At 56.3% G+C, this 23,909-nt stretch overlaps 1 protein-coding gene across 9 annotated transcripts in view; it reads right to left on the bottom strand.

The window, feature by feature from the left end:
- The window catches only part of PPP6R2 (protein phosphatase 6 regulatory subunit 2), a 60,894-nt gene that overhangs the window by 4,811 nt on the left and 32,174 nt on the right, over nt 1-23,909 (bottom strand). For 8 of the 9 annotated variants that reach the window (XM_065945894.1, XM_065945913.1, XM_065945919.1 and 5 more), the window contains 11 exons: nt 19,486-19,672; nt 15,029-15,166; nt 13,865-13,930; nt 12,458-12,570; nt 12,035-12,148; nt 10,828-10,954; nt 9,812-9,964; nt 3,982-4,185; nt 2,738-2,802; nt 1,225-1,340; nt 104-189 (listed from right to left, as the gene is read on the bottom strand). In XM_065945894.1, the coding sequence (XP_065801966.1) occupies nt 104-189; nt 1,225-1,340; nt 2,738-2,802; nt 3,982-4,185; nt 9,812-9,964; nt 10,828-10,954; nt 12,035-12,148; nt 12,458-12,570; nt 13,865-13,930; nt 15,029-15,166; nt 19,486-19,672 (1,369 nt within the window). Of the gene's footprint in view, nt 1-103; nt 190-1,224; nt 1,341-2,737; nt 2,803-3,981; nt 4,186-9,811; nt 9,965-10,827; nt 10,955-12,034; nt 12,149-12,457; nt 12,571-13,864; nt 13,931-15,028; nt 15,167-19,485; nt 19,673-22,445; nt 22,611-23,909 lie in introns of all 9 variants that reach the window. The other variant, XM_065945930.1, reaches the window with a different exon arrangement.

The raw sequence follows: 23,909 nt of genomic DNA, 5'->3' as shown, positions 1-23,909 counted from the left end.
GCGCCTCGCCGCCCCCAGCCCTCTGCACAGGCAGCCCCGTGAGCCCAGGCCAGGAGGGACCACGGGGCCCGCAGCACTCTACCCGGAGGCCAGGCCTACTTACCAGGTCCACCGCGTTCCTGCGGTTGGCCTCCGACAGCGTCTCCTCCACGAAGCTCTCCCAGCGCCCACGGCAGTCTCCTGGGAGCCCTGCAGAGAAGGCCGCACACTGAGCCCCTAGGCCTCTAGAACCCTGCGGCAGCACACGCCCCTCCTGGCCTCACAGGCCCGAGCCCGTGGGCATGTATTCCCCAGGAGCACAGAGCCCTGACGCCTGACCCCCACTCAGGGCCGTTGCGGGCGTGCACCTCCGTCAGAGGCGCTGACCCAGCCCACCAGGGACTGAGCGCCTCGCTTGGATCGGAGGCCCCCCCAGCTGCTTAGCTCACAGCTGTCCCTGGGCTGTGGGGGCCACGGCGGAGACCACTGTGGAGGCAACCTGGCGAGGGCACGGCAGGGGGCACGCCAAGACCATACTCACGTGCACGGCCAACTGGACGTCAGCAAGGCAGCTTCCCAGGCCCCGGCGGGCTCAGGGCCCCCAATGGCACACAGACCACCCCACCCAACAGCACGCACACCCAGCCAGGGCTCCCAGACGGTGCGCACTCCTGTTCAGCGCTCACCAGCGCCCCCCTCTCCCCAGGCCAGCCCTGTCCTCAGCCTCCACACCACAGCCCCTCGGCGCCCTGCGCGCCCAGCCCTCTGGACTGTCGCGCTCCCGCCCTCGGGCCTCGGGCCTGGCTCGTGTGCACCTGCCCCCAGCCCCTGAGTGCATGCCCCCGCTGGCCCCCCCTGCTCAGGAGGGGCTGTCCTCCTCCCCGAGAGGCCAAGCTGCCCGCCTTCTCCCATCTGAACCCCCTCAGGACCCCCAGCTCAGCCCAGGACGTGTGGTGCTGGGAGGGGCAGAGCAGCGTCCGGGACACGCAAGGGGCATGCGGCAGCCCCAGGTGGAGAGGCCACACGTACCCAGGAGGGGGGGCCCACAGGGCTCCAGGCTGCTCTTAGGAACAGCACAAGCGGGGGTGCGGGGCTCGGCAGGGAACCGACTCAGGCCCAGGCCACTGGGCAGGTCAGCCCGTGGGAGGCAAGCTGACCGTCCAGCAGCAGGGCCAGTCCCACCCGCTGAAGGCCACACTGCAGGGGGCACCGTGGGCAGTGACACCCAGGTCTGGAGGCGCTCACCTCGGAAGACCTCGCTGACCTCGCTCTGCAGGGGGCCCCCCTCCAGGTTCTGCACCACTGCGTTGGCGATCCGGGTGAGGTGGCCCATGTTCCCGCGCCTCATGCCACCCGCTGCCCTAGGAGAGGGAGCATGAGGTCAGCGGGGCCCACCCGGCCAGCCTCGCCCCGCCCCCTCCCACAGGCCGCCTCCCCGTGGAGCTCGTTGAGCAGCACGGGCTCGGCACCGGTGCCGGCGCCCCTCCACACTCAACTCTGAGAGGCACGCGCCGTTCCCCGCGCAGGCGGAGGCCCTGCAGACCAGCGTCGGGTCGGTGCTGCAAGAGCCGCCCAAGGGCGTCCCGGGACCTGGGGGAACCGAGGACCATCCGGGGACCCAGCGGTGGGCAGCAGCAGGGGTGGCTGTCCCCGCCAGCACGTCCACACAGCCCCGAACACACGGCTCTTCTCAACCTCTTACCCGCCCCCAGGCGGCCCACAGCAGAGGACGGGAAGACGCCAGGCTTTCCGCGTTCAGAAACGCAGCCTTCACGTCCCAGGGGCACGGCTCCTCTTTCCACCGTGTTCTCTCCTGCTCAGTTCAGTGACAGCCAGAGAGGACACCAAGGGTCCTGATTTGGTCGGCCCCCCTGGCAGGCGCAGGGGGCCAGGAGACTGGGAGGAACTGGCCCAGAGGTGAAGCCGGACGAAGGTGGAGGCCTGTGAGCAAGCTGCTCAGGACGCCGGAGAGCTGGGCTGAGGCCTCACACACCTGTCCACTGCTTCCTGGGGCTCAGAGGCCCCTTGGCTAACAGCACTGAGCCATTTCTCGACACAGGTACACACCTGTGCAGCGACATGCAAAACCCAGAAGGAGAGCCAGCAAGGCCTCCTGAGCTACCACACCTGGGCCCAGCGAAGCCGGGGTGGCCCCACCGTGCCTGGGACTCTGTGAGGATGGACTCGGGTCGGTGGGTCCAGCACAGCAGGACAGGAAGAATGAACCAGGTGAGGTCACAGAAACCCCCGCCCAGAGCAGCCCCTAGGAGGGCAGAGTGGGAGCAGAGGGGCATGGGGGCGGCTCACTGGACCCTGCAGCCACGCCAGGTACCCTGGCAGTCAAGACCTTCAAGCGGTGGGTGACACCACCTGCTAGTTTCAGAAAGGCCCCAGCCGATCAAAGGGACCAGAGACCAGGAGGGGCAGGAAGGAGGCAGGAAGTGGCCTGGATGCGCTGTCAAGGGTTTCAGGCTTCCGTGAGCGCCACGGCTGGAGGCCAGGATGGGGGCCTGGGAGGGTGTGGAACACAGGACTGGAGTCTCCGCTGCTGAGCAAGCGAGGGAAGCAGCGGGTGAAGGGCCCCGAAGCTGGGTGAGCAGGCCTCAAGGAGCACGACCCCGAGCACGGCCCAGCTGTGCCGCCCCCATCCCTGCGCCTCAGCCTGCCAGCACAACAGCGGCTCCCACAGCAGTGGGAGCTGTCCTGGGAAACAAACCCCCGCGGGAGCCTGAGCCCCACACGGGCCCCAGGTTCTTACTGAGTGTGGTCGTTGGCTTCCCAGGCCTCCAGGATCCTCTGGACCAGGCAACACTTCTGGAACAGCTGGGGACAGGCGGCAGCAGTCAGGTCAGCGGGCGGCACGCCCCATCCGCCCACCCCCGGGCTGAGTGGGCTCAGCAGGCAGCACGCGGACACGTCAGCCCCGAGCTCCCTGTGGGCACACCCGGCATCAGAGCCCAGCGCCACGGCCCCACCACGGCCCCAGGCAGGTGCCGCCCAGCGCCATCCACGAGGGCACACACTTTCCACCCAGCCCCCCTCCTCTCGGCCGCTGCCTCCTCCCCGCTGGCCACCCCCCTGCCTTCCCTGTTCAGGACGGAGGCCGCTGGCCCGGGGCTGCCCTGCTGCCAGCACTTCACAGCTTCCCCCGCATGGAGAGTCTGTGCTGGGTCTCAGTCGCACCCACACCCACATGCAGCCTCACCAGCTGGAAGGGCCTGAGCATCCATCCCGCCCCGTGACGCTCTCCCCACTGAAGCTGTCTTTGCTGCCGTCCGGGTCAGGCCTGCAGGCGTGGCCCCTCAGGACTCTCTCCCAGGCCTCTGACCACAGACCCAGGGCCCCTTGCCCAGTCCCTCCTGTCCTAGCCTCGCATCACCCGGGGGAGGGGCGGCACGGCAGACTCCCAGGGCCCAGCGTGCACCGCTGGGCTCCTTGGCTTGGGGACCACATGTGCCACGTTCTGCTTTTCCCTCCCTTCCTTAGTGAGCAACAAGAAGTGCTTAGACCAACTCCCTGCAGGCCTGGCACTGACCACGCAGGGCTTGCAGCCCCCAGAAGGCCGGTTGGGCTATTGGGAAAGATGGGAGAGCTGTGCAGAGCAGTCACTCTTTCCAGAGGCTCTAGTCCCAGGAAGTCTTTTCATGACAATCAAGACACGTTTGCACTCCCCGGGCACTCCTGCCATGGCAGACATAGCATCTGGGGGCCGCTCGTCCCCCACAGCCTGGATGAGCCAACTCAGGCAGCATCAGGGCCCTTTGGCACCCCTCCTAGACCCTCCACCACGAGCTCTGGGGTCTGGCAAGTGTGGATGCTCTCTTTGTGGTCTCCCGTCTCGTGGTTTAAAAGCAGAGCAGCCCACCCACGTCATGTGAGCTTAAGCAGAGAACGCAAGGCGCACAGCAAGGCACGTGCACACAGCCTGGCTGGACCTCAGGGCGCACGGGACTCGTGGAGACCGGCGGGACACGGCAACCGCGTGACCCTGGCTGGACTTACGTGGGCTACCATGGTGCTCTCGGGGCAGCTGCTGGCAGGCTGAGGGGTTGCTGGGTCCCCGCTGGAGGGTGGAGGCTCCAGCTCACCCTCAGGTCCACTGGCTGCGGCCCTGTCCTCCCGGGCAGCGTGGGACAGGATGGCGGCTATGCAGAGCTCCACTTGGAGGTGCAGGAAGTTATTCCAGGTGTACTTAAAAAACAGGTCCTGCAGACGGGACGAGGGACGCACCCAGTCTGTCTCCTGCGGGCGGAACCCGAGGGGCCCCTGCTGCCCGGCCGCCTCACACTGTTCCCCTCCCACTCCGCCCTGACATCTGGATGCGGGGCTTCTAGCAACTTCTGCAAAGAAGCACCTGCATCCCTCCCCATCCAGCCCAAGGCTGTGCTTCTGTCCCTAACCTCTGCTCCTGTCTGACTGCTTCCTGTGGGTTTGTTTCCGCCTGCCCCCCAGCCCCGCCCTAAGTCAGAGGCATGGCCCATGGCCCACGGTGGCTCAGCCTTGCTCCCTCTTGGGTGCGTCTCCATGAGGTTGCGAGTTTCCTGTAAAATCACCTTTGCTACATGATACACGCTTTGCTATGTCATATTTTTATCATCCTTCTTTTACGATTTTATCTTTGACCCACAAATCACTGGGAGTGTGAGCAATTCTCCACTCCCGGGGGGCCATGAATAGGCGCACGTGTGGACATTCCCCAAGGGGCCTGGATTGCAGCCCCCAGGGGCTGAATGGGCAGCAGCTTCCCTCGAGGGGCCTCCTCCAGACCTGCCTGAGGTCAGCAGGCTGCACCCTTAACCACGGCCCATGCCACCTCACATCCAGCAGGACCCATAGCAGCCCGCGCCCAGACCCCCTGCTGCCCCCAAGGAAGGAAGCCAGGTGCGCAGGGTGGGGAGATGGGGCGGGGGGACGGGGTGCACACCACCCCAGGGTGTGGGTTTGGGGCCTCCTTCCAGGCCGGGGGTGGGGGGAGCTGGATAAAAGGAGGTGGCCTGTGGGCCTACACGCGCTGCCCCAGAGATGCAGTCTCCAGGCTTCACGTCCTCTGCCTGCGTGACCTTGGGTGACAGGGAGGTTGCCTCATCTGCAACAGAGTCAGAACCACCTCCCCACACAGACCACACGACTTCACTGGTGAGTTCCACCAAACATTTAAAGAGGAAAGAACACCACCAATCTGCTCAAAGCTTCCCAAAGAACTGAAGAGGAGGGGGCACATCCTACCTGTTCCATCCTGAGGCCAGCATGCCTACACCAGCCACCACAGGCAAGAAGACTACAGCCCACATCCCTGATGAGCACCAAGGCGGAAACCTCCATGGGATAAGCAACACAGCAGCAGAGCAATGGCAGGCCGTGACCGGGGCGGGTAAATCCCCCAATGCCCCAACACTGGGCGCGGCGACATATGAGAGGCAGTGTGACATGCCACAGGAACAGAGCGAAGGGACTAAACCTACACGACCAGCTCAACCGGCACTAAAGAAGCATCTGACAAAATTCAAGGCATTTTCTTGGGAAAAATACTTAATAAGCTGCACGGTGACAGACAAAAACAGTCTCTGGTGGTGGACGTGCACAGGAGCACAGAATTAAAAGCACACACACGACGCTGACACTGAAGGACGAGACGATCGCTGCTAGGACGGCCACGTGCAGGAGAGGGAAGCTGGACTCCTACCTCACACTGCACACACAGACGAACTCAAAATGGATCAAAGACCCACAAAAACTTAAATTTTAAAGCTCTTACAAGAAAACATAGAGGGAAAGCTGCAGAACAGTGGATTTGGCCAGGCTTTCTTAGGTACAGGTGCGACACCAAATGCTCAAGCAACAAAAGAAAAAAAAGAAAAGATAAACCGAACTTCATCAAAATGAAAAACTTATGTGTGTCAAAGAACACTATCAAGAGACTAAAAAGACAACTCACATGATAGGAGAAAATAACTGCAACTGATACATCTAAGAGATTAGTATCAGAAAACATACAGAACTTCTTCAACAATAAAAAAATAAACATCTCAATTCAAAATGGGCAGAGGACTTGAACAGACATTTCTCCAAAGAAGATACTCAAATGGCCAGCAAAAGCACATGAAAAGATGCTCAACATCACCAACTACTGTGTGTGAGTGCATGCTTAGTTGCTCAGTTATGACCAACTCTTTGTGACTCATGGACTGTACAGTCCACTAGGCTCCTCTGTCCATGGGATTTTCCAGGTAAGAATACTGGAGTAGGTTGCCATTTCCTACTCCAGGGATCTTCCCAACTCAGGGATTGAACTTGTGTCTCTGGCGTCCCCTGGACTGGCAGGTGGATTCTTTACCACTGCATCACCGAGAAACACAACCCAAAACACAGTGAAGACTTCCCTGGTGGCGCAGTGGTGAGGAACCTGTCTTCCAATGCAGGAGCCATGGGTTCGATCCCTGCTCGGGGAACTAGGAATGACGTCCCACATGCCCCTGGGCAGCTGAGGCCGCACCGCAACTGCTGAGCCCTTGCACCACAGTGGACGTCTCTGCCTTCTGTAACTGAGACGTGACGCAACCAAACAAACAGGAAGAAAAGGGGAGGCGGGGCTTCCCTGGGGACAGTGGTAAAGAGTCCACCTGCCAACGCACAAGACGCAGGTTCAGCCCCCGATCCAGGAACATCCCACATGCTGCGGGGCAAGTGAGCCTGAGCTCTGCAACGAGACGGCACCAGGATGAAAAGCCCATGCGCCACAGCTAGAGGGCAGCCCCTCACGGCAACGAAGACCCAGTGTAGCCAAAAATAGAAATAAGCTTACTAAAAAAAAAAAAAAAAATAGTGAGATACCACCTAAAACCCATCAGGATGGCTATTATCAAAAAAACGGAACGCACGTGTAAGTGAGGCTGCGAAGAAATTGCCGATGCGAATGTAAAACAGTGTCCCACTGTCTCCAACAGCTGAATACAGAATGACTACATGCTCCATCAACTCCACCTCTGGGGATGCAGTGAGAACAAGTGACAGCAGGGACTCAAGCTTTCTTACATACCCACGTTCACAGGAGCGTTTCCATGGGTTCTCAAGGCAAGAATGCTGAAGTGGTTTGCCATTCCCTTCTTTAGTGAACCAGGTCTTGTCAGACCTCTCCACCATGACCCATCCATCTTGGGTGGCCCTACATGGCATGTCTCATAGCTTCATTGACTTAGACAAGGCTGTGGTCCATGTGATCAGACTGGTTAGTTTTCTGCGACTGTGGTTTTCAGTCTTCTGCCCTCTGATGGAGAAGGGTAAGAGGCTTATGGAAGCGTCCTGATGGGAAAGACTGACTGAGGGGGAAACTGGGTCTTGTTCTGATGGGCAGGGCCATGCTCACTAAAACTTTAACCCAATTTTCTGTTGATGGGCAGGGCTGTGTTCCTTCCCTGTTATTTGACCTGGGGCCCAACTATGGTGGAGGTGATGAAGATAATGTCACCTCCTTCAGAAGGCCCCAGGCACACACTACTGCCCTCACTGCCCCCACTGCTGCAGAGGCCAGCGGCGACCCACGCCTCCACCGGAGACGCCTGGACACTCACGGGCAAGTCGGGGTCAGTCTCTTGTGGGGTCCCTGCTCCCTTCTCCTGGGTCCTGATGTGCACCTCATTCTGTTTGTGCCTCCCAGAGTTGTTTCCCCAGTTCTGTGTAACTTCTGGAGGCTCTATGGTGGGGTTAAGAGCAACCTCTTCCAAGAGAGCTTATGCCACACCCAGGTCTACTGCACCCAGAGACCCCGTCCCTGCGGCAGCCCACTGCTGACCGCACTGTGCTGTGGATCACAGCACACTGTGGGGAACTCTGAAAGAGATGGGAACACCAGACCCCCTGACCTGCCTCCTGAGAAACCTGTGTGCAGGTCAGGAAGCAACAGCGAGAACTGGACATGGGACAACAGACTGGTTCCAAATTGGGAAAGGAGTACAATATACAAAAGGCTGTAAATTGTCACTCTGCTTGTTTAACTTCTATGCAGAGTACATCATGAGAAACACTGGGCTGGATGAAGCACAAGCTGTAATCAAGACTGCCGGGAGAAATATCAATAACCTCAGGTATGCAGATGACACCACCCTAATGGCAGAAAGTGAAGAAGAACTAAAGAGCCTCTTGATGAAAGTGAAAGAGGAGAGTGAAAAAGTTGGCTTAAAGCTCAACATTCAGAAAACTAAGATCATGGCATCTGGTCCATCACTTCATAGCAAATAGATGGGGAAACAGTGGAAACAGTGACTGACTTTATTTTTGGGGACTCCAAAATCACTGCAGATGGTGGCTGCAGTTGTGAAATTAAAAGACGCTTGCTCCTTGGAAGCAAAGTTAGGAACAACCTAGACAGCATATTAAAAAGCAAAGACATTACTTTACCAACAAAGGTCCGTCTAGTCAAAGCTATGGTTTTTCCAGTAGTCATGTATGGATGTAAGAGTTGGACCATCAAGAAAGTTGAGGGCTGAAGAATTGATGCTTTTGAACTGTGGTGTTGGAGAACACTCTTGAGAATCCCTTGGACTGCAGGGAGATCCAACCACTCCATCCTAAAGGAAATCAGTCCTGAATATTCATTGTAAGGATTGATGCAAAGCTGAAACTCCAATACTTTGGCCACCTGATGTGAAGAACTGACTCGTTGGAAAAGACCCTGATGCTAGGAAATATTGAAGGCAGGAGGAGAAGGGGACAACAGAGGATGAGATGGTTGGATGGTATCACTGATTCAATGCACATGAGTTTGAGTAAACTCCGGGAGTTGCTGATGGAAAGGGAGGCCTGGTATGCTGCAGTCCATGCGGTCGCAAACAGTCAGACATGACTGAGCGACTGAACTGAACGGCAGCATTATTAAAAATGGTCATAATGAGGACTTCTGCGGCAGTCCGGGTGTTAGGGCTCTGCACTTTGAATGCAGGGGGCACAGGTTTGATCCCTGGTCAGGGAACTAAGGCCCTACATGCCATGCCTCATGGCCAAATGAAAGATAAGTATACAAATTTTTTTTTTAAAAAATGGCCAAAATGTGGAAGCAACCCCATGGTCCATCAATGTATGAACGGATAAACAAAATGCAGTATATCCATCCACACAATGAACTATCTATCATTCAGTCTTAAAAAGGAAAGAAACTGTGACACGTGCTACAGCACGGGTGAGCATCATTCTAAGTGAAACGAGCCAAATGCAAAAGGAGCACAAAGGCCACAGACCCCACGTACGCAGGCCAGTGGGCTAGTCAGACCCTCAGACAGGAAGCACAAGGGCGGGGCCAGGGAGCGTGGGAGGATGAGCTCTGAGTGTGTAACAGTCAGTCTGAGAAGACGAGAAAGGCCTGGAAATGGTGGTGATGGCTGTAGAGCAATGTGAACAATGAAGCACATGAGTGATAATTATTACGATGGTGTAGCTCACGTTATACACGCATGTTTTGCCAGAATCAAAGAAAAGTGCAAAGTGGGAGTGGGAGAGAGAATCTGCTTTGGAAGGGGGAGCAGAAATGAGGCCTTTCCCTGCTGCCCTCTGACCCACATCTGGGCTCCACTGTCACAGCAAAGCCCAGGGATTTCCCCTAGGGCAGGCGGTCCCGGAGGCCCAGTTCCAAGGCGGTCCTTGTGGGAGGACGAGGAGTGGCTCTTCAGGCTGTTTTAGGCTGAAGAGCTATAACATTCGGAGGCAGAAATGAGAAAGGGGAGGCCCGTTTCCCCAACGCCTCTGCTTTCAGGGCCACCCTGTGTGAGCCGACACTGAGGCGGGCCTGGCCTGGGGCTGCAGGCCGGCCCCGTTCCTGACCGGCGCCCGCAGGCCCACTCACCAGCAGCAGCCCCATGGTGTTGAGCCGGCAGAGCTCCTGGTTGACGCTGGGAGTGCCCGTGTGCAGCAGGGCGGCCACGAGGCGGGCACTGTGCAGGCGCGCGTTGCCCAGGGGCTCCTCCAGCACGCCGACGGTGGTCAGGATGGCTGCTTTCTGCAAACACAGAAGCACCGCCAGTTAAAGCCTGTGCCCCCCTGTGGGCTTCATTTAGCTCAGGAGCCAACTGTCAAAGGGCCAGGCCACAGCTATGTGACATGGCCTAGTCAGGGAGGAGCCCTCAAGGTGTTCTGCAGGAGACCGGGAGTCAGTCAGGTGAAGGGCCTCAGCACTCCCCTCAGGGCTCAGAGCATGACTCCGGGCGGGCTGCTGCTGCTCGGAGCCCGGGGCACCCTGGTCTCAGCCGGCCAGCCACAGGGTGTGACTTGAGCGCGTAAGACAGAGGAGACTGATGACGAAGCTGGCCTCATGACAGGGGCGTCCTGCATGCAGTCCACCTCTTCATGAGCAGAATGTTCCAGAATCCCTGCCTACACAGGCCCTCCTTTCCAGTGGGAAGCAGCCCACAAGTAGGCTGGTGAACAGAACGAGCAGCACAGGAGAGCAGACGGTGCGGAGGAGGAGACCCACGAGAGGCCGGGCGGGCGGGTGGGCGGGCGGCCCTGGCTACACTGAAGGACCGCGGGGGTGAAGAAGTGGGCCTTCCTCAGTGTGACCAACTCCGCCCAGAACTGCTCGGCAGAGCTAAGGGTCTCCCTTGGGACCCCCTGACCCTTGGCTGGGTATCCCCAACACAGAGGCTGTGCCTACACTGCACTTGGGCCTTGGGCAACCCCTTATCAGAAGACAGGAGTCATCTGGGGGACAGTGAACAACCGCTCTACTCTCAGGCCTCCCGTAAGGGAAGGCGGACACTCAGCAGATGGGGCTTGACTGTGCCCGCCACTGCGGGCAACGCATGAAGTCCTCGCCTCACCAGCAACCCCGCCCACAAGGTCACCTCTGCTCAGGACGTCTACCTTGGGCGGGCTGAGCAGAAGTTGGTGGAAGTCCTTCAGTCGTGGCTCAACGCCGCGCAGGACGCCGGGGCTGACGGTGCACGACCTGTCCAGTCCCTGACAGCAGGAGTCCAGCAAGCCCTCTGACCTGTGGACCAGAAGCGGCTGGACACAGGGATGCCCCACCACCACCCCCCCGCCCCGCCGTCATCCTACAGCCCTCCAGGCCGTGTCCGCTTGTCTCCAGGGGCGCTGCTGACTGCCCGGGACGCAGGCCGGGCAGGCCGTGGGTGTCACAGCCCGGGTGAGCTCGGCTCCCTCCCACCACCTTGAAAACCTTCCTGCTGACCCCTCCTCGCCTGAGACACAGACAGGACTGGCCACATCGCCCCTTTGGCTTTTTCATATAAACACTGTTTCCAGTTATAAAAGTAATACACAGTCATTATAGAACACAATGTTTAAATACATGAAAGGATAAAAATACCAAAGAAAGCTAGCTGCCTGTCTCTTCCCAATGGTCCTGCTGTCCCTGCTCTGCAGGTGACCAAAGGCCCCACTTCCTGCGCGAAGGGCCCAGCCTCCCCAGGCTCATGCAGATACAAGGTCAATATTCTGGTTGCTGAACCAGATAAAATGATGATAACATCATAATTCTAGTTTTAGGTAATAAATATGTACTGGGTACCAGAGTGACAAAGAGAAACTGCTAACAATCTCACCACTGAAATTAAGTCAATTTCTTGTCATTTTCTGGTTTTCTCTTTCTTTAAAAAAGAAAAAAAGAAGAAAAAACTAGCACAGGCTGCAGTGAAGCCCCTCCAGAACAAGGACATGAAAGGACTGCAGTCTCCTTGGGAGTCAGACCACCAGCAGCGCATGTGACAGGACAGCAGAGAGAAGTGCGCCCAGGCCACACGCACGCCCGCACTCACTGCAGGGATGCATCCGGACGGGCCCTGGGGAAGCCCACAGCCACGCCCACTCCACGCACATGCGCACAAACACTCTGCAGACTAGAGACAGGGTTCCTTCGGGCTGAGGCGGGAATGAGACTGATGGCAAAAGGAGGCTTGGCCGCTGCCATAAGGTTATCTTTCAACAAGGAAGTATCCCCAGAATTACTTTCGTAACTAAAAATGTTAGAAACGCAGACAGCACACCCCAGCCGCTGCCCTGGGCCTCAGGCCACTGAAGGGGCAGCTCTTCCCTCTCGGGGGACACTCACCCTGCCCGCCTGGGTTCCAGCAAGGTAAGTAACACCTGTGTCCCGCTGACGAGGCAGAGCTCGGTCTGCACCCCATCAAACATGTTCCTCAGCAGCTGCTCCACGCACTCCTGCCTGTAGGACACGCACGAGGTCATGGCCCGGCAGGCAGACACACAGACCCCACCCCCACCAAAGGAGCAGCACCCCGAACCCCAGAGGGGCCCTACTTGGGGCTCACGCTGGGCACCCAGGGTCCTCAGGACACAGCTGCCCCAGGGCCTGTATTCTCTGGACCTGCCAGGAGACCCCCAGAGACCCCTCCCCTGAGGAAGAGGTCCATCGCGGTAACCCTGGGTCGGGGCGAGCTCCTGACAAGTGATCAGAAGTGGCGGTGTCCCCAGCCCCCACCCCCAGGCCCACAGCGCCACGGCCCACACTCACGACTCCAGCACCGTGAGGAGGGGGTCTGGCTGCGGAGCCTCCAGCAGCTGGCTGCCCTGCTCCCTGCCCAGCCGGATGATGTCACAGAGCGTCTGCGAAGCATTGGACTGCCTCTGCAAGATGGGCACACAGAGCCCGCCCTCAGGGCCAGCCTCTACCCACAGGGTGCAGACCTGGCCGCCCCCCAAGAGCGCCCACTGGGCCTTCGTAGGCAAGTGCGCCCTGCAGATCCTGCTCCAGGCTCTGCTTTAGATCAGTAAGTAGCTATTAATACACAGGGTGAGTCCTGTGAGCTAATGAAAACAGGAAAGTTGCTACAGGGAACACAAAGGACTCAGCTTTTCTATGGAAACATGAAGCCCCTGAAAATGCATGTTCTCTGACTCCGGGCACTTGACAACTGCGTGGGATTAGGCTACGGAGCAGGTGAACAGGATCAGAGGAAGACTCAGCTGCCGGCTCCGAGCAGGCAGCATCACATGCCCAGCCCTGACGTGCGTGGCACAGGGGATGGGGCTGCAGGAAGCGATCTACGGCTCTTTCAGGGCAAATGAGAGCAGCTGGTGCCCCCAGGCCGGGGGAGTGGCCAGTCGGCAGCCAGCACTCAGCCCAATCTGGAGCCCAGCAACCCTTGTCCTCTGCCTGGTCACCCCTTGGGCAGCACAGCCCCACGCAGCACGGCCAGGCAGCAGCCAAAGGCGAGATCCAAGTCAGCACCGCGTTCCGAAGCCCCGAGAATTGGGCGCAGCTGTCCCAAGTGGAAGATGCCTCTCGGGCCACACCTGACACCCACAATGATGCCCCAGGAGAGGGGACCGCCCCACAGGCTTCCTCCAGGGCTCATGCCCTGGGATTCCCCCCTTGGGAGCAAGACGCGGCCAGTGAGGACCGTCCCCAAGAGGGGTGCCTGGGCCAGAGGAGCAGCAGTGGCTCTGAGCTGCCCGCAGAGCGGGGGGCGGGGGGGGGGGGGGGGGGCGGGGGGGCGGAGAAGGGAGGCGGGGCGCGGAGCTGAGGGCGGCCTCAGCCAGCAGCCCTCAAGAAACTGAGTCTTGCCAAGCCCCCAGGGGTGGATCCCGAGATGATCAGTCTTGTGACAGATCCTGGGCAGATGGCCTGTGACCCTGGCCCATAAAAACTGAGATAAAAAAGACTGTTACAAACAACTAACGTTTGGGGTAATCTGTTACTCAGCCACAGATAACTAATACATTTCTATTCAAATTGATTTTTTATAATATGCATGTTTTATGTTTTAGAAAAAAACTGTCCAGAAGTCAGTGCCTGATTAGAGGAAGAGGAGAACTCGTCAGCCCACGTCCGAGGAGGAGTGACCTGCCCTCAGACAGCGCCCACGGCCGCCCTGAGCTGGACTCCTGCCCCGAGGTGGCTCCGTGAGCCCCTACTCACGTCTTCATCCTGACTTGGATGGATCAGCTCCACGAGTCTCTGGATGGTCTTCTCTTCATTAAGCCACTGAAAAGGAAATGGAGGCCTGTCAGCGACTGCTCACATCTGACTGAAGGGAAGGGAAGTCCTTCAGGGCTGCAGAAATCTATGGCCAAGCTCTAGCAGAGACACCTCACCGCACCGGCGTGCACCCCGGCCCAGCAAGCACAGGCAGTGGCCGAATTCTGGAATGACCCGAAGACACCAAGAGGAAGGAGGTCCCATCCACATGAGCCCACGGTTCACCTGAGCACACGCGACTCTGCTCACAGGACACCCCGCGGCAGAGCCAGGGGCACCCCTGCCAGGGCCTGGGGGTGCACTCCCGCACACAGCCCACTGCTCCTGGCCGCACTCGGGCCTTCCTGGCTCTTCCACGTACTTCCTTATCCAAAACAGGCTCAGGGTGTCCAGAACAGGGTTCCCAGCAGCTTCTAACAATGCTGATGTTCACGCTGCGCGAGCCAAGCCATAGCAGCTACTACAGTGCGCTCCTGGCGGGCGGCTACCCCGTAATGAAATGAGGTTATGAATCTAAGAGTGACAACTGTCAATGCCAGGAGCTGGAAGCTGGCCACAAGGACCAATCTTCTTACTCATCTTAAATCACAAACAACAGCTGCCAGGGACCCAGCAGAGCTCTCCCGGGCTCCCCAGCTGAGCGCCCTCTCTTTTCCGGGAAGCCCAGGGAGCTGCAGGGGGCACCTCGCTGCAAGAGTGTCAGGACCGGCAGCAGGCCAACTCCAGGGTTCGCAACCGCTCTCCGTGGGGCCCTGAAGGCAATGCTTCCTCGCAGGCAGGCGCCCGGGCACAGGACGAGCGCCCAACAGAGCCCCGGCAGCCCCCCAGGGAAAGGAGCAAGCAAGGCGTCCCCTTCTCTCTGCTCGGGAACGGACCGCGGCAAGACAAGGGAAAAGGTGCAGAGGACAGATCCCACCTCAAACACAAGCCGCCATGAGAACCCCTGAGGGCCCAGCCAGGAGGGAAGGTCCTGCTGGGTGGAAAGCCGGGTGCTGGGCACCCCAGCGCTGCTCCGCCATCTCCCGCCTCCCTACGCCAGGCGTAGTCCACACTCAGAGAAGCTGCAGAGCCGCGCAGACAGGGAGGAGGGGCCCACACACTCACGTGCAGGACTTCCTGCCGGAGTCCAGCAGGTTCCACGCAGCTGACCAGGCGCAGCAGCAGGTCCATGAGGGCTGACGTTCCAATGTGCTTCAACACCAGGCTGATAAACTTGTCCTTCTTCCTCAGGAACGCAATCACCTGCAACCAGGTGGGGTGTGAGAGGCGAGCAGGGCAGGCCCTGACCCTAGGAAACACTGTCTTCCCCCAAGAACTGCCATAGAAAGATTCATTTTCAGCAACACTGAGCAGAAATAATGGAAAGACGTGGAAAGAGTTGGAAGAAAGACGCCCTCAGTGACAGGCAGAGACCTGAACACAGACAAGTCCAGGAGGCAGTGGGGAGCCTGAGACGGCCCTGGGCTGGCAGAATTTCCCCCACACTGAGCCTGGGCACCGATGGGGCCCAGAAACCTGAGTGAGACGGCGCAGTGACCACTCCATACGCACTGCCTCAAGTCTTCCCAGCAAGAATGACCAGTGCAGACAAGAGATGACAGTCCCTGGACACGAGTCACAAATCTGGAAAGCTGACAGGCCCTGTAGATGGCGGAAGGGACAGGACTGAGGTTTTGGAAAAGGAGGGTGGAGAGGCGGCTGGCGGGTGGCTGAGCATGAGTCATGGGCGCAGTGGCTGAGCACAGATGGCTGGGAGAGGCCCATGCAGAGGCATCCTTGGCCACCGAAAGAAGGGGCCTGTGAGCTCAGGCCACTGCACTGAGGCAGACCCAGGGCTCTACCGGGGCCATGGGACACGCAGGAGGCAGGGGGTCCCGGCTGTCCTCATTCTGGAAGTGAAGCGGGGAGGAGAGGCAGGAGGAGGAGGAGAGGGAAGAGAGGCAGTGGGGAGCAGGGGCCTGGTGTTTGACCAGAGCGGCTAAACTCGTAGAGAGAAACGGGAGACAGCAGAGCAGGCTCCGGAACATCCCCGGTACACCCCACAGATACAGACCCTGTTACAAGAGCGCATCAGGAACAAGTTTATGCCAAATTCTGTACGCCTGAAAAAATAAGTTTCTTTGAGAAACATACTTATGTAAACTGAGAAAAAGGGGGAAAAAAATGGATTTGAGCGTCAAAAGAAACAAAATCTATAATTAAAAGCCTCCCCATACAGAAAACTCCAGCCTGCAAGAGCTTTACTAGAGAATTCTGTCAAACATTTGAAGAAAAATATCCCAATCTTATGCAGGACTCCCCCGGGAAACATAAAGTGAGAGCATATGCCCCATATCATTGTATGAGGACATAAAATCTTGATTCCAAAACTTCCTGTGGGCACTTTAAGAAAAGGCCACTATGGAAGGACCTGCTGCAGTGCGCAGAGAACTCCGCTCAGCACGCTGTCAGGCCCGTGAGGCCAGAGTCTGCGAGTGGGCACACGCAAACGCAAACTGCCGCACTGTGCGCCTAGAACCAACGCAACACTACGCCAGCTACACCCAACAGAAGTCCTTTTTAAAGGAAACCATAAGCCAATCTCACTGATGACAACAGACAAAAAAGTAGGAAAAAAAAAAGCAATGTGAAAAAAAGCATAATGTATCACCATGGCATTGAATGTATTCCAGGAAATCAACAATTATCTCAGTAAAGTTTCTCAATAAAAAGATACTGTTTAGAACAACATGAAAATATAAAGTGCCTAAGAATAAACATAACGAAAAATATGTAAGACTGCTACCCTGAGAACAAGGTTACTGAGAGAAATTAAAGAAGCCCCAACTTCTCAGCTTTTCACTAGAGTACAAAAAGCAGCCATATGGGGGCAGCTGTGCTTCAGAAAATTGGTTTCTTATTTTTTACAAAAACAGGTGGCAGGTTGGTTTTGGCCTATGGGCTGTAATTAGCCAACCTGCAAGCCTAATCAAAATTTCAGCAAGTTTTTCTGGGAAACAGGGTAGAATGTGTAAAGTGACAAACTCATTCTAAAAATCTGCTCATCCTAAAATAATGCAAAGGCAAAGAATCGTAAAAACAACCTTGAAGAAAACAAACTGAGAAGACTGATTCTACAAAATATCAAAACTTATAAGTCTACAGTAATTAAGATAGTGTTGGGCTCATAATTACAAACAGGACTGACTGCAGAACAGAAACAGACATACCGTGTGACTGCAAGAGGAACATATAGTGCTGAATCCACTGGATGCCACAGTAAAAAGCACCTCAACCTTACACCATTTATAAGAATCAATTTCAGGTGGACTGTAGGTAGAAATATCAAAAGTAAAACAATAAAAATAAATTAATTTTCTGGGCTCCAAAATCACTGCAGATGGTGACTGCAGCCATGAGATTAAAAGACGCTTACTCCTTGGAAGGAAAGCTATGACCAACCTAGACAGCTTATTAAAAAGCAGAGACATTACTTTGTCAACAAAAGTCCATCTAGTCAAGGCTACAGTTTTTCCACTAGTCATGTATGGATGTGAGAGCTGGACTACAAAGAAAGCTGAGCACTGAAGAGTTGATGCTTTTGAACTGTGGTGTTGGAGAAGACTCTTGAGAGTCCCTTGGACTGCAAGGAGATCCAACCAGTCCATCCTAAAGCAGATCAGTCCTGGCTGTTCATTGGAAGGACTGAGGCTGAAGCTGAAACTCCAATATTTTGGCCACCTGATGCGAAGAGCTGACTCATTGGAAAAGACCCCGATGCTGGGAAAGATTGAAGGCAGGAGGAGAAGGGGACGACAGAGGATGCGACGGTTGGATGGCAGCACTGACTCAGTGGACATGGGTTTGGGTGGACTCAGGGAGTCGGTGATGGACAGGGAGGCCTGGCGCTGCGGTTCATGGGGTCGCAAAGAGTCGGACACCACTGAGTGACTGAACTGAACTGAAAACAATAAAGCTTCTAAAAAATAATACAGAGTGTCTCTATGATTTTGAAGTAGATAAAAGTTTAACGGACAAAACAAAAAAATAAATAAAGACTTATGACTTGCACTACATGAAAATCAGAACCTCTGTTCATTAAAAAAATACAATTAGGAGAGTAAAAACCAAAAAAAACAAAAACAAAAAAACCAGCAGACAGAGTAGGAAAAGATGTTTGTAACACAAAACCAACAAAGGGAGAATTCCCTAGCAGTCCAGTGATTCGAACTTGAGCTTCCACTGCCGAGGGCATAGGTTCAATCTCTGGTAGGGGAATAAAGATCTGGTAAGCTGTGTGGCACAACCAAAAAAAATCAGAGGACTTGTATCCACAAAATAGACAATTCTACAAATGAAAACAAAAGAGAGAGGCTGAAAGAAAATGGGCAAGAGACTTCACACAAAAAATATCCAAATGGCCGATTAATATACAAAAAGATGCTCATCCTCACTAGTTACCAAAGTGATGCAAATTAAAACCACAATGCTGTTATCTACATCTATCAGAAAAGCTGAAGCAAACCGACGGATCACATTAAAGGCTGGAGAGGAAGCACAGCAGCAGGGACTGTGCTCTCCTGCCGGTACTGCAGACAGCCTCAAGCACCTTCCCTTCGGCCACTCACGTTGCCCACAGGACCTACCACCAGGAGAAAGGAAGTCCTCATGCTTCAGAGACTCACACTGCACTGCTTACAGACCCGACACGCTGTCTGGGGCTCGTTCTGAAACTGCGCACTGGGACGGTGAGCAGGGGCAGGAGTCCTGAAGTGGGCGCCGGGCACAGGTGCCAGCGCACCGCCCGGCCGTCCCGGGACGTGTGCGGCAGGCGCACTCGTTGTCCCCAGAAGAGCCGTGCCCCAGCTGGATGAGGCGAGTCCGCCCGTGCCTCACAGAAAGCTGTGAGCGCTGGTGCGCCTTTTGTTCTTTGGCTGCATCATGTGGCTTGCAGGATCTTAGCTCACTGACCATGCCACCTACAGTGGACACGCAGAGTCCGATCCACTGGACAGAGGAGAGCTTCCGTTTATTTGCTTTGAAATAGCAAGTGCCCTAGACTCAAAGGAGTCTTCCCCAGGTGGCACCAGTGGTAGAAAGTCCGCCTGTCAATGCAGGAGACACAGATTGCATCCTGGAGTCAGAAGATTCCCCAGAGAAGGAGATGGCTACCACTCCAGTATTCTCGCCTGGAAAATCCCACGGACAGAGGAGGCTGGCTATAGTCCATGGGGTTGCAAAGAGCTGGCCACGACTGAGCACATAGGCATGGTATAAACACAGACACCCGCCACCCACCGAGACGCACCAGAGGGAGCCCTACGGCCCTAGCATCACGCAGGCACACCCGGGACCTCACGCCAGGACCGGTGAGGGAGAGGACAAGCCGGCCGAGCCTGGGGCCCAGTGCACTCCTGAAGAGGGCACGTGCTGCTCGTGCAGAGCTCCCACGGCGGCAGACATGCGGCCCCAGGCGTGTCCCTCAGAGCAGTCAGAACCCGCCCCCCACAGGGACGGCTGACGGCATGATCGGCATCAGCCAAGACTCCCTCCCAAATCACATGGGCTGGGTGGATGATTACCTGTTCAGTTTTTCTTGCGATGAGATTGCCAATGGTCTTGCTGAAGAAACTGGCGAGCAGAGGATTGAGGGGCGGCTCACGGTCCAGGAAGTTGTAAAGAACGTTCAGCAAAGTCTCATCCCCTCCCAGCCTGTCGTTGATTTGTGGCACGTCGCACGTCAGTAGCTCGCAGGCTGTGTTCGGGTATCTGCAGGAGCACAGAGCAACGGCTGGGTGTGAACTGGACTTCTCCACTGCTCAGGAAGCCGCTCAACAGTCTTCTCTTCGGAAGCAGCTCCACAGGCAAAAACCAAAATGGCTAGACCTCTCAATAAAATAAAAACGTCATTATTCTGTGACCAACCGGCATTTTTCACTAGAAGCTCAGCGCTGAGTTATCCTCTCTGCTGGCTCCTTATGCCCGAGACCTGACGCCCTACACTCTCGGACTCCGTGTCTGTTTCCTACGGACCCCCTTCTAATCTTCCGGCCTCTCCTCCGCCCTCCACTCTCCTGCCAGGCCTGCCACGTGCGTCAGGTCGCCCTTCCCGCTCCACGCCCTGCTCACCCCCACACCCCAACAAGCACAGACCCGGCCATTCCCAGACTGAAGCAACCCTGCGTCACAGCTGATGACGAAGCACCAAGCCACGTGTTATGCGAATTATTATTAAGAAATGCTGTCTCGCTATCCATACTGTTTGCTGAACCCAGGGTAGGCAAGGCGCGAGTGGGGAAGCTGGAAGAAAGCTCGAGGAGCCGTAGGAAAGGCAGACGTGTTTTATTCCTTCCTGACTGGCACGGCCGCCACAGCAGCAGACACACGGCAGTCTCTCCTCTTGCTGCTGACCCAGTGGACAGTCCTAACGCAGCCGTGAGGTAGCCATAACCCAGAGGCCAGGGCTTTTCAGGTGGAGCTTACATATGTTTACAGAATAAAAGTGGCCCGTGGCCGAGTGGGCACACTGTGCCGTGCGTGTGCAGTAAGTGGCCTCAGCTGCTCTATAACATGCATTTACAAAACGTGGGGGACAGGACTGCGGTCAGAGAGCCTGACCACCGCCATTTTGGCTAATGGGCTATTTCCCTATAAATATCAATATATTTAAAAATGTATTATTCCTTTGATAAAAATAATCAGACACAACACAGTCCTGATCCCAGCATGTATAACCTCATACCACTGTGCTCCCTGCCTGACCCTCTCACAGACATGGGTCTCATGGGTCACATGAGACGCTACATGGGTCTCACAGACATGCGGCGCCGGACAGGCCTGCGGCACCCAGAGCCCACCACAGCAGTGCAGAGACAAGGCCTGCGGCCACACCCGGCACGCCGGGGAACATCGGTGAGGGTGCCCAGGGCCAGGACAGCCGGAGCCTGCCGGAAGCCCTGGGGGCTGCCTGCCCTGCGGCACAGGGGGCACACGCCGCACGGGGCCTGCTGTGTAGCCTCAGGCACACGAGTGAGCCTCTCTGAGTCTGAGCCGCAGCATCCAAACATGGGGGGCTGAGCGTCCCCCCCAGGCTGTGCATAGAGCGGAGCCGAGCCTGGCACACGGCCAGCCCCGGGTCAAGGTCGGCCGCAGCGACCCTCCAGCTCCAGAGGGCCCCAAACTAAGGCGCTCACTGTGGGTCAGCTAGAGGGGCCTAGGGTTCAGAGGCTCCACAGGAAGCAGCTGACGGCGCGCACGGCCCACCAGGCGCAGCAGGGGTGGGAGCAGGGCTGTCAGTGTGGCTGTGGGGTGTGGGGTGAGCCCAGGGAGCAGAGGCCCCACGGGGGCCCCAGAGGACGCTTTCCAACTGCGGTGCTGGAGTAGACTCTAGAAGAGTCCCTTGGAGAGAAAGGAGATCAAACCAGTGAATCCCTTTAGGATATCAATCCTGAATATTCATTGGAAGGACTGACGATGAAGCGCCAATACTTTGGCCACCTGATGGGAAGAGCTGACTCAGTGGAAAAGACCCTGATGCTGGGAAAGACTGAGGCAGCAGGAGAAGGGGATGATAAGAGGGTGAGATGGTTGGATGGCATCACTGACTTGACATGAGTATGGGCAAACTCCTGGAGATAGTGAAGGACAAAGAAGCCTAGAGTGCTGCTGTCCACGGTGTCGCAAAGAGTCGGACACCACAGAGGGAGTGAATAAACAAACATACACCTCCCCCAAATTACAAAGGGCAGGTTCAAACAGTAGCTAATCAGAGAAGGGAGAGGCTGAAGAAACAAGGGAGGGGCAGTCAAGAAACAATCGTACAGCTCCGGGGCAGGGTCCTAGTTGTAGCTCAGTCGTGTCTGACTCTTTGCGACCCCAAGGACTACAGCACGCCATGCTTCCCTGTCCATCACCAATTCCCGAAGCTTGCTCAAATTCATGTCCACTGAGTTGGTGATGCCATCGAACCATCTCGTCCTCTGTCGTCCCCGTCTCCTCCCACCTTCAATCTTTTCCGGCATCAGGGACTTTTCCAGTTGGTTGGCTCTTCCCATCAGGTGGCCAAAGTATTGAAGTTTTGGCTTCAGTGTCAGTCCTTCCAATGAATATTCAGGGTTCATTTCCTCCAAGATTGACTGGTTGGCCCTCCGTGCAGTCCAAGGAACTCTCAAGAGTCTTCTCCAGCACCACAGTTAAAAGACATCAATTCGGCAGCACTCAGCCTTTTTTATTGTCCAGGTCACACAACTATACATGACTACTGGGAAAACCATAGCTTTGACTAGACGGACCTTTGCAGGCAAAGTAATGTCTCTGCTTTTTAATATGCTGTCTAGGGTGGTCACTGCTTTTCTTCCAAGGAGCACGCATCTCCTGCTAAAGGGATACACACAACAATACCTTTGAGCTCTTCAGTAGAACTAACCCCACCACCCACCCACGGATGACAGTAACTTCAGGCTGAGCCCAAGGTTCCTGGAGCTCTGCCCTGTCACCTCACCACCAACCCAAGAGAAGAAAGCAGCACTCGCGCAGCCCTCACCTCAAAGGTGCCTCAAAGCTTCTCCCCTGGAACTTCTGAGGAGTTCAGGCTTTTGGGCACTGATGCCAAGCAAGGCTCTCTAGGTCTCCCAGGCAAGGAGGCCTTTTTGTCCCCCATTTCCTTTAGACAAAGCATCAATTCTTGGCTCAGTGGTAAAGAATTTACCTGCTAACACAAAAGACACAGGTTCAATTCCTGGGTTGGAATGATCCCCTGGAGAAGGAAATGGCAACCCACTCCAGTATTCTTGCCTGGAAACTTCCATGGACAGAGGAACCTGGTGGGTTCTAGTCCATGGGGTCACAACGAGTCGGACATGACTGAGCACGCGCACACAGCCTTCTTTTTTTTTTTCACAGCCTTATTCTTATAGACAAGACTGCAGCTTCCATGCCCTTCTTTTGAGTTCCAAAAGGCAGAACAGTTACCAATCAAAGGAGGAGCAGCCCGGAAACCACGTGAAGCAAGACTAAAGGGCCCAGAGAGGCCCATAAAAGATTAGGAGACGACCACCAGAGACCCTGCACACAAGACCCTCATTTTGTCAGCAACCCCACTCCTAAGAAGGTGTGCAGAAGAAAGAATGCAAGACTGTTACTGCTTTGCTCCTTATCACACACCCCTGCCTGACTATATAATCGCTCCCGACTCACCCGGAAGCGGGGGCACAGTCCTTGAGGCATTAGCCTATTTAGTGTTCCCCTTTTGCCTGGCAAATTAATAAAGCCATTTCCCTGGTGGCTTAGACGGTAAAGAATCTGCCTGTAATGCAGGAGACCGGGTTTGATCCCTGAGTTGGGCAGATCCCCTGGAGAAGGGAATGGCAGCCCTCTCAAGTAGAATCCCATGGACAGAGAAGCCTGGTGGGCTACAGTCCATGGGGTCGCAAAGAGTCAGACAGAACTGAACAAGTAACACTTTCACTTTCTTTTCCTTCTCCTCCACAACTCTGTCCTCATGTTTCTGTTTGGCAATGGTGCACAGACAGCCAACATTTGGCAACAGCACAAGCCACCTCTTCTTGCTCAGCCCCACAGTGAACAGCATTGCTCTGCTCCCCCCTGGGACGTTCCCGTTTGGCCTCGCAGTGCTCCGCGCACAGGAGCCTGTGCCCCGTGGCTCAGCGAGGCCTGCAGGCACACAGTGGCCCCCAGGCCGGGGGGGGGTGGGGGGGGGGAGCTCGCTGCAATGAGCCTCCCTGGTTTTGTTCGCTTTGTTTTGTACTTATTTATTACTAATTTCTCCCAAACTCTCTGACTATAAAGTGCCGCTTCTGAGATCCCCCTGTCCTGACCCAGCGGATAAGGTCCTGGCAAACTGCAGAGCACCAGAGTTAAAGGCCCTGGGATGCCCCTGAGGAAAACTGAGGGCCTGTGGCATCAGACCTGTCAGCAGCAGGGCCAGAGTCAGGAAGAGAAGGTGTGAACGAGCCGCGTGGACGTGTCAGTGAACACAGGCTGCCCC

The sequence above is a fragment of the Muntiacus reevesi genome, chromosome 1 (genome assembly GCF_963930625.1).
Source record: "Muntiacus reevesi chromosome 1, mMunRee1.1, whole genome shotgun sequence".
Taxonomy (NCBI): Eukaryota; Metazoa; Chordata; class Mammalia; order Artiodactyla; family Cervidae; genus Muntiacus; species Muntiacus reevesi.
The sequence above is the reverse complement of the archived record's forward strand: the minus strand, read 5'-3'. Positions and strand labels throughout refer to the sequence as shown.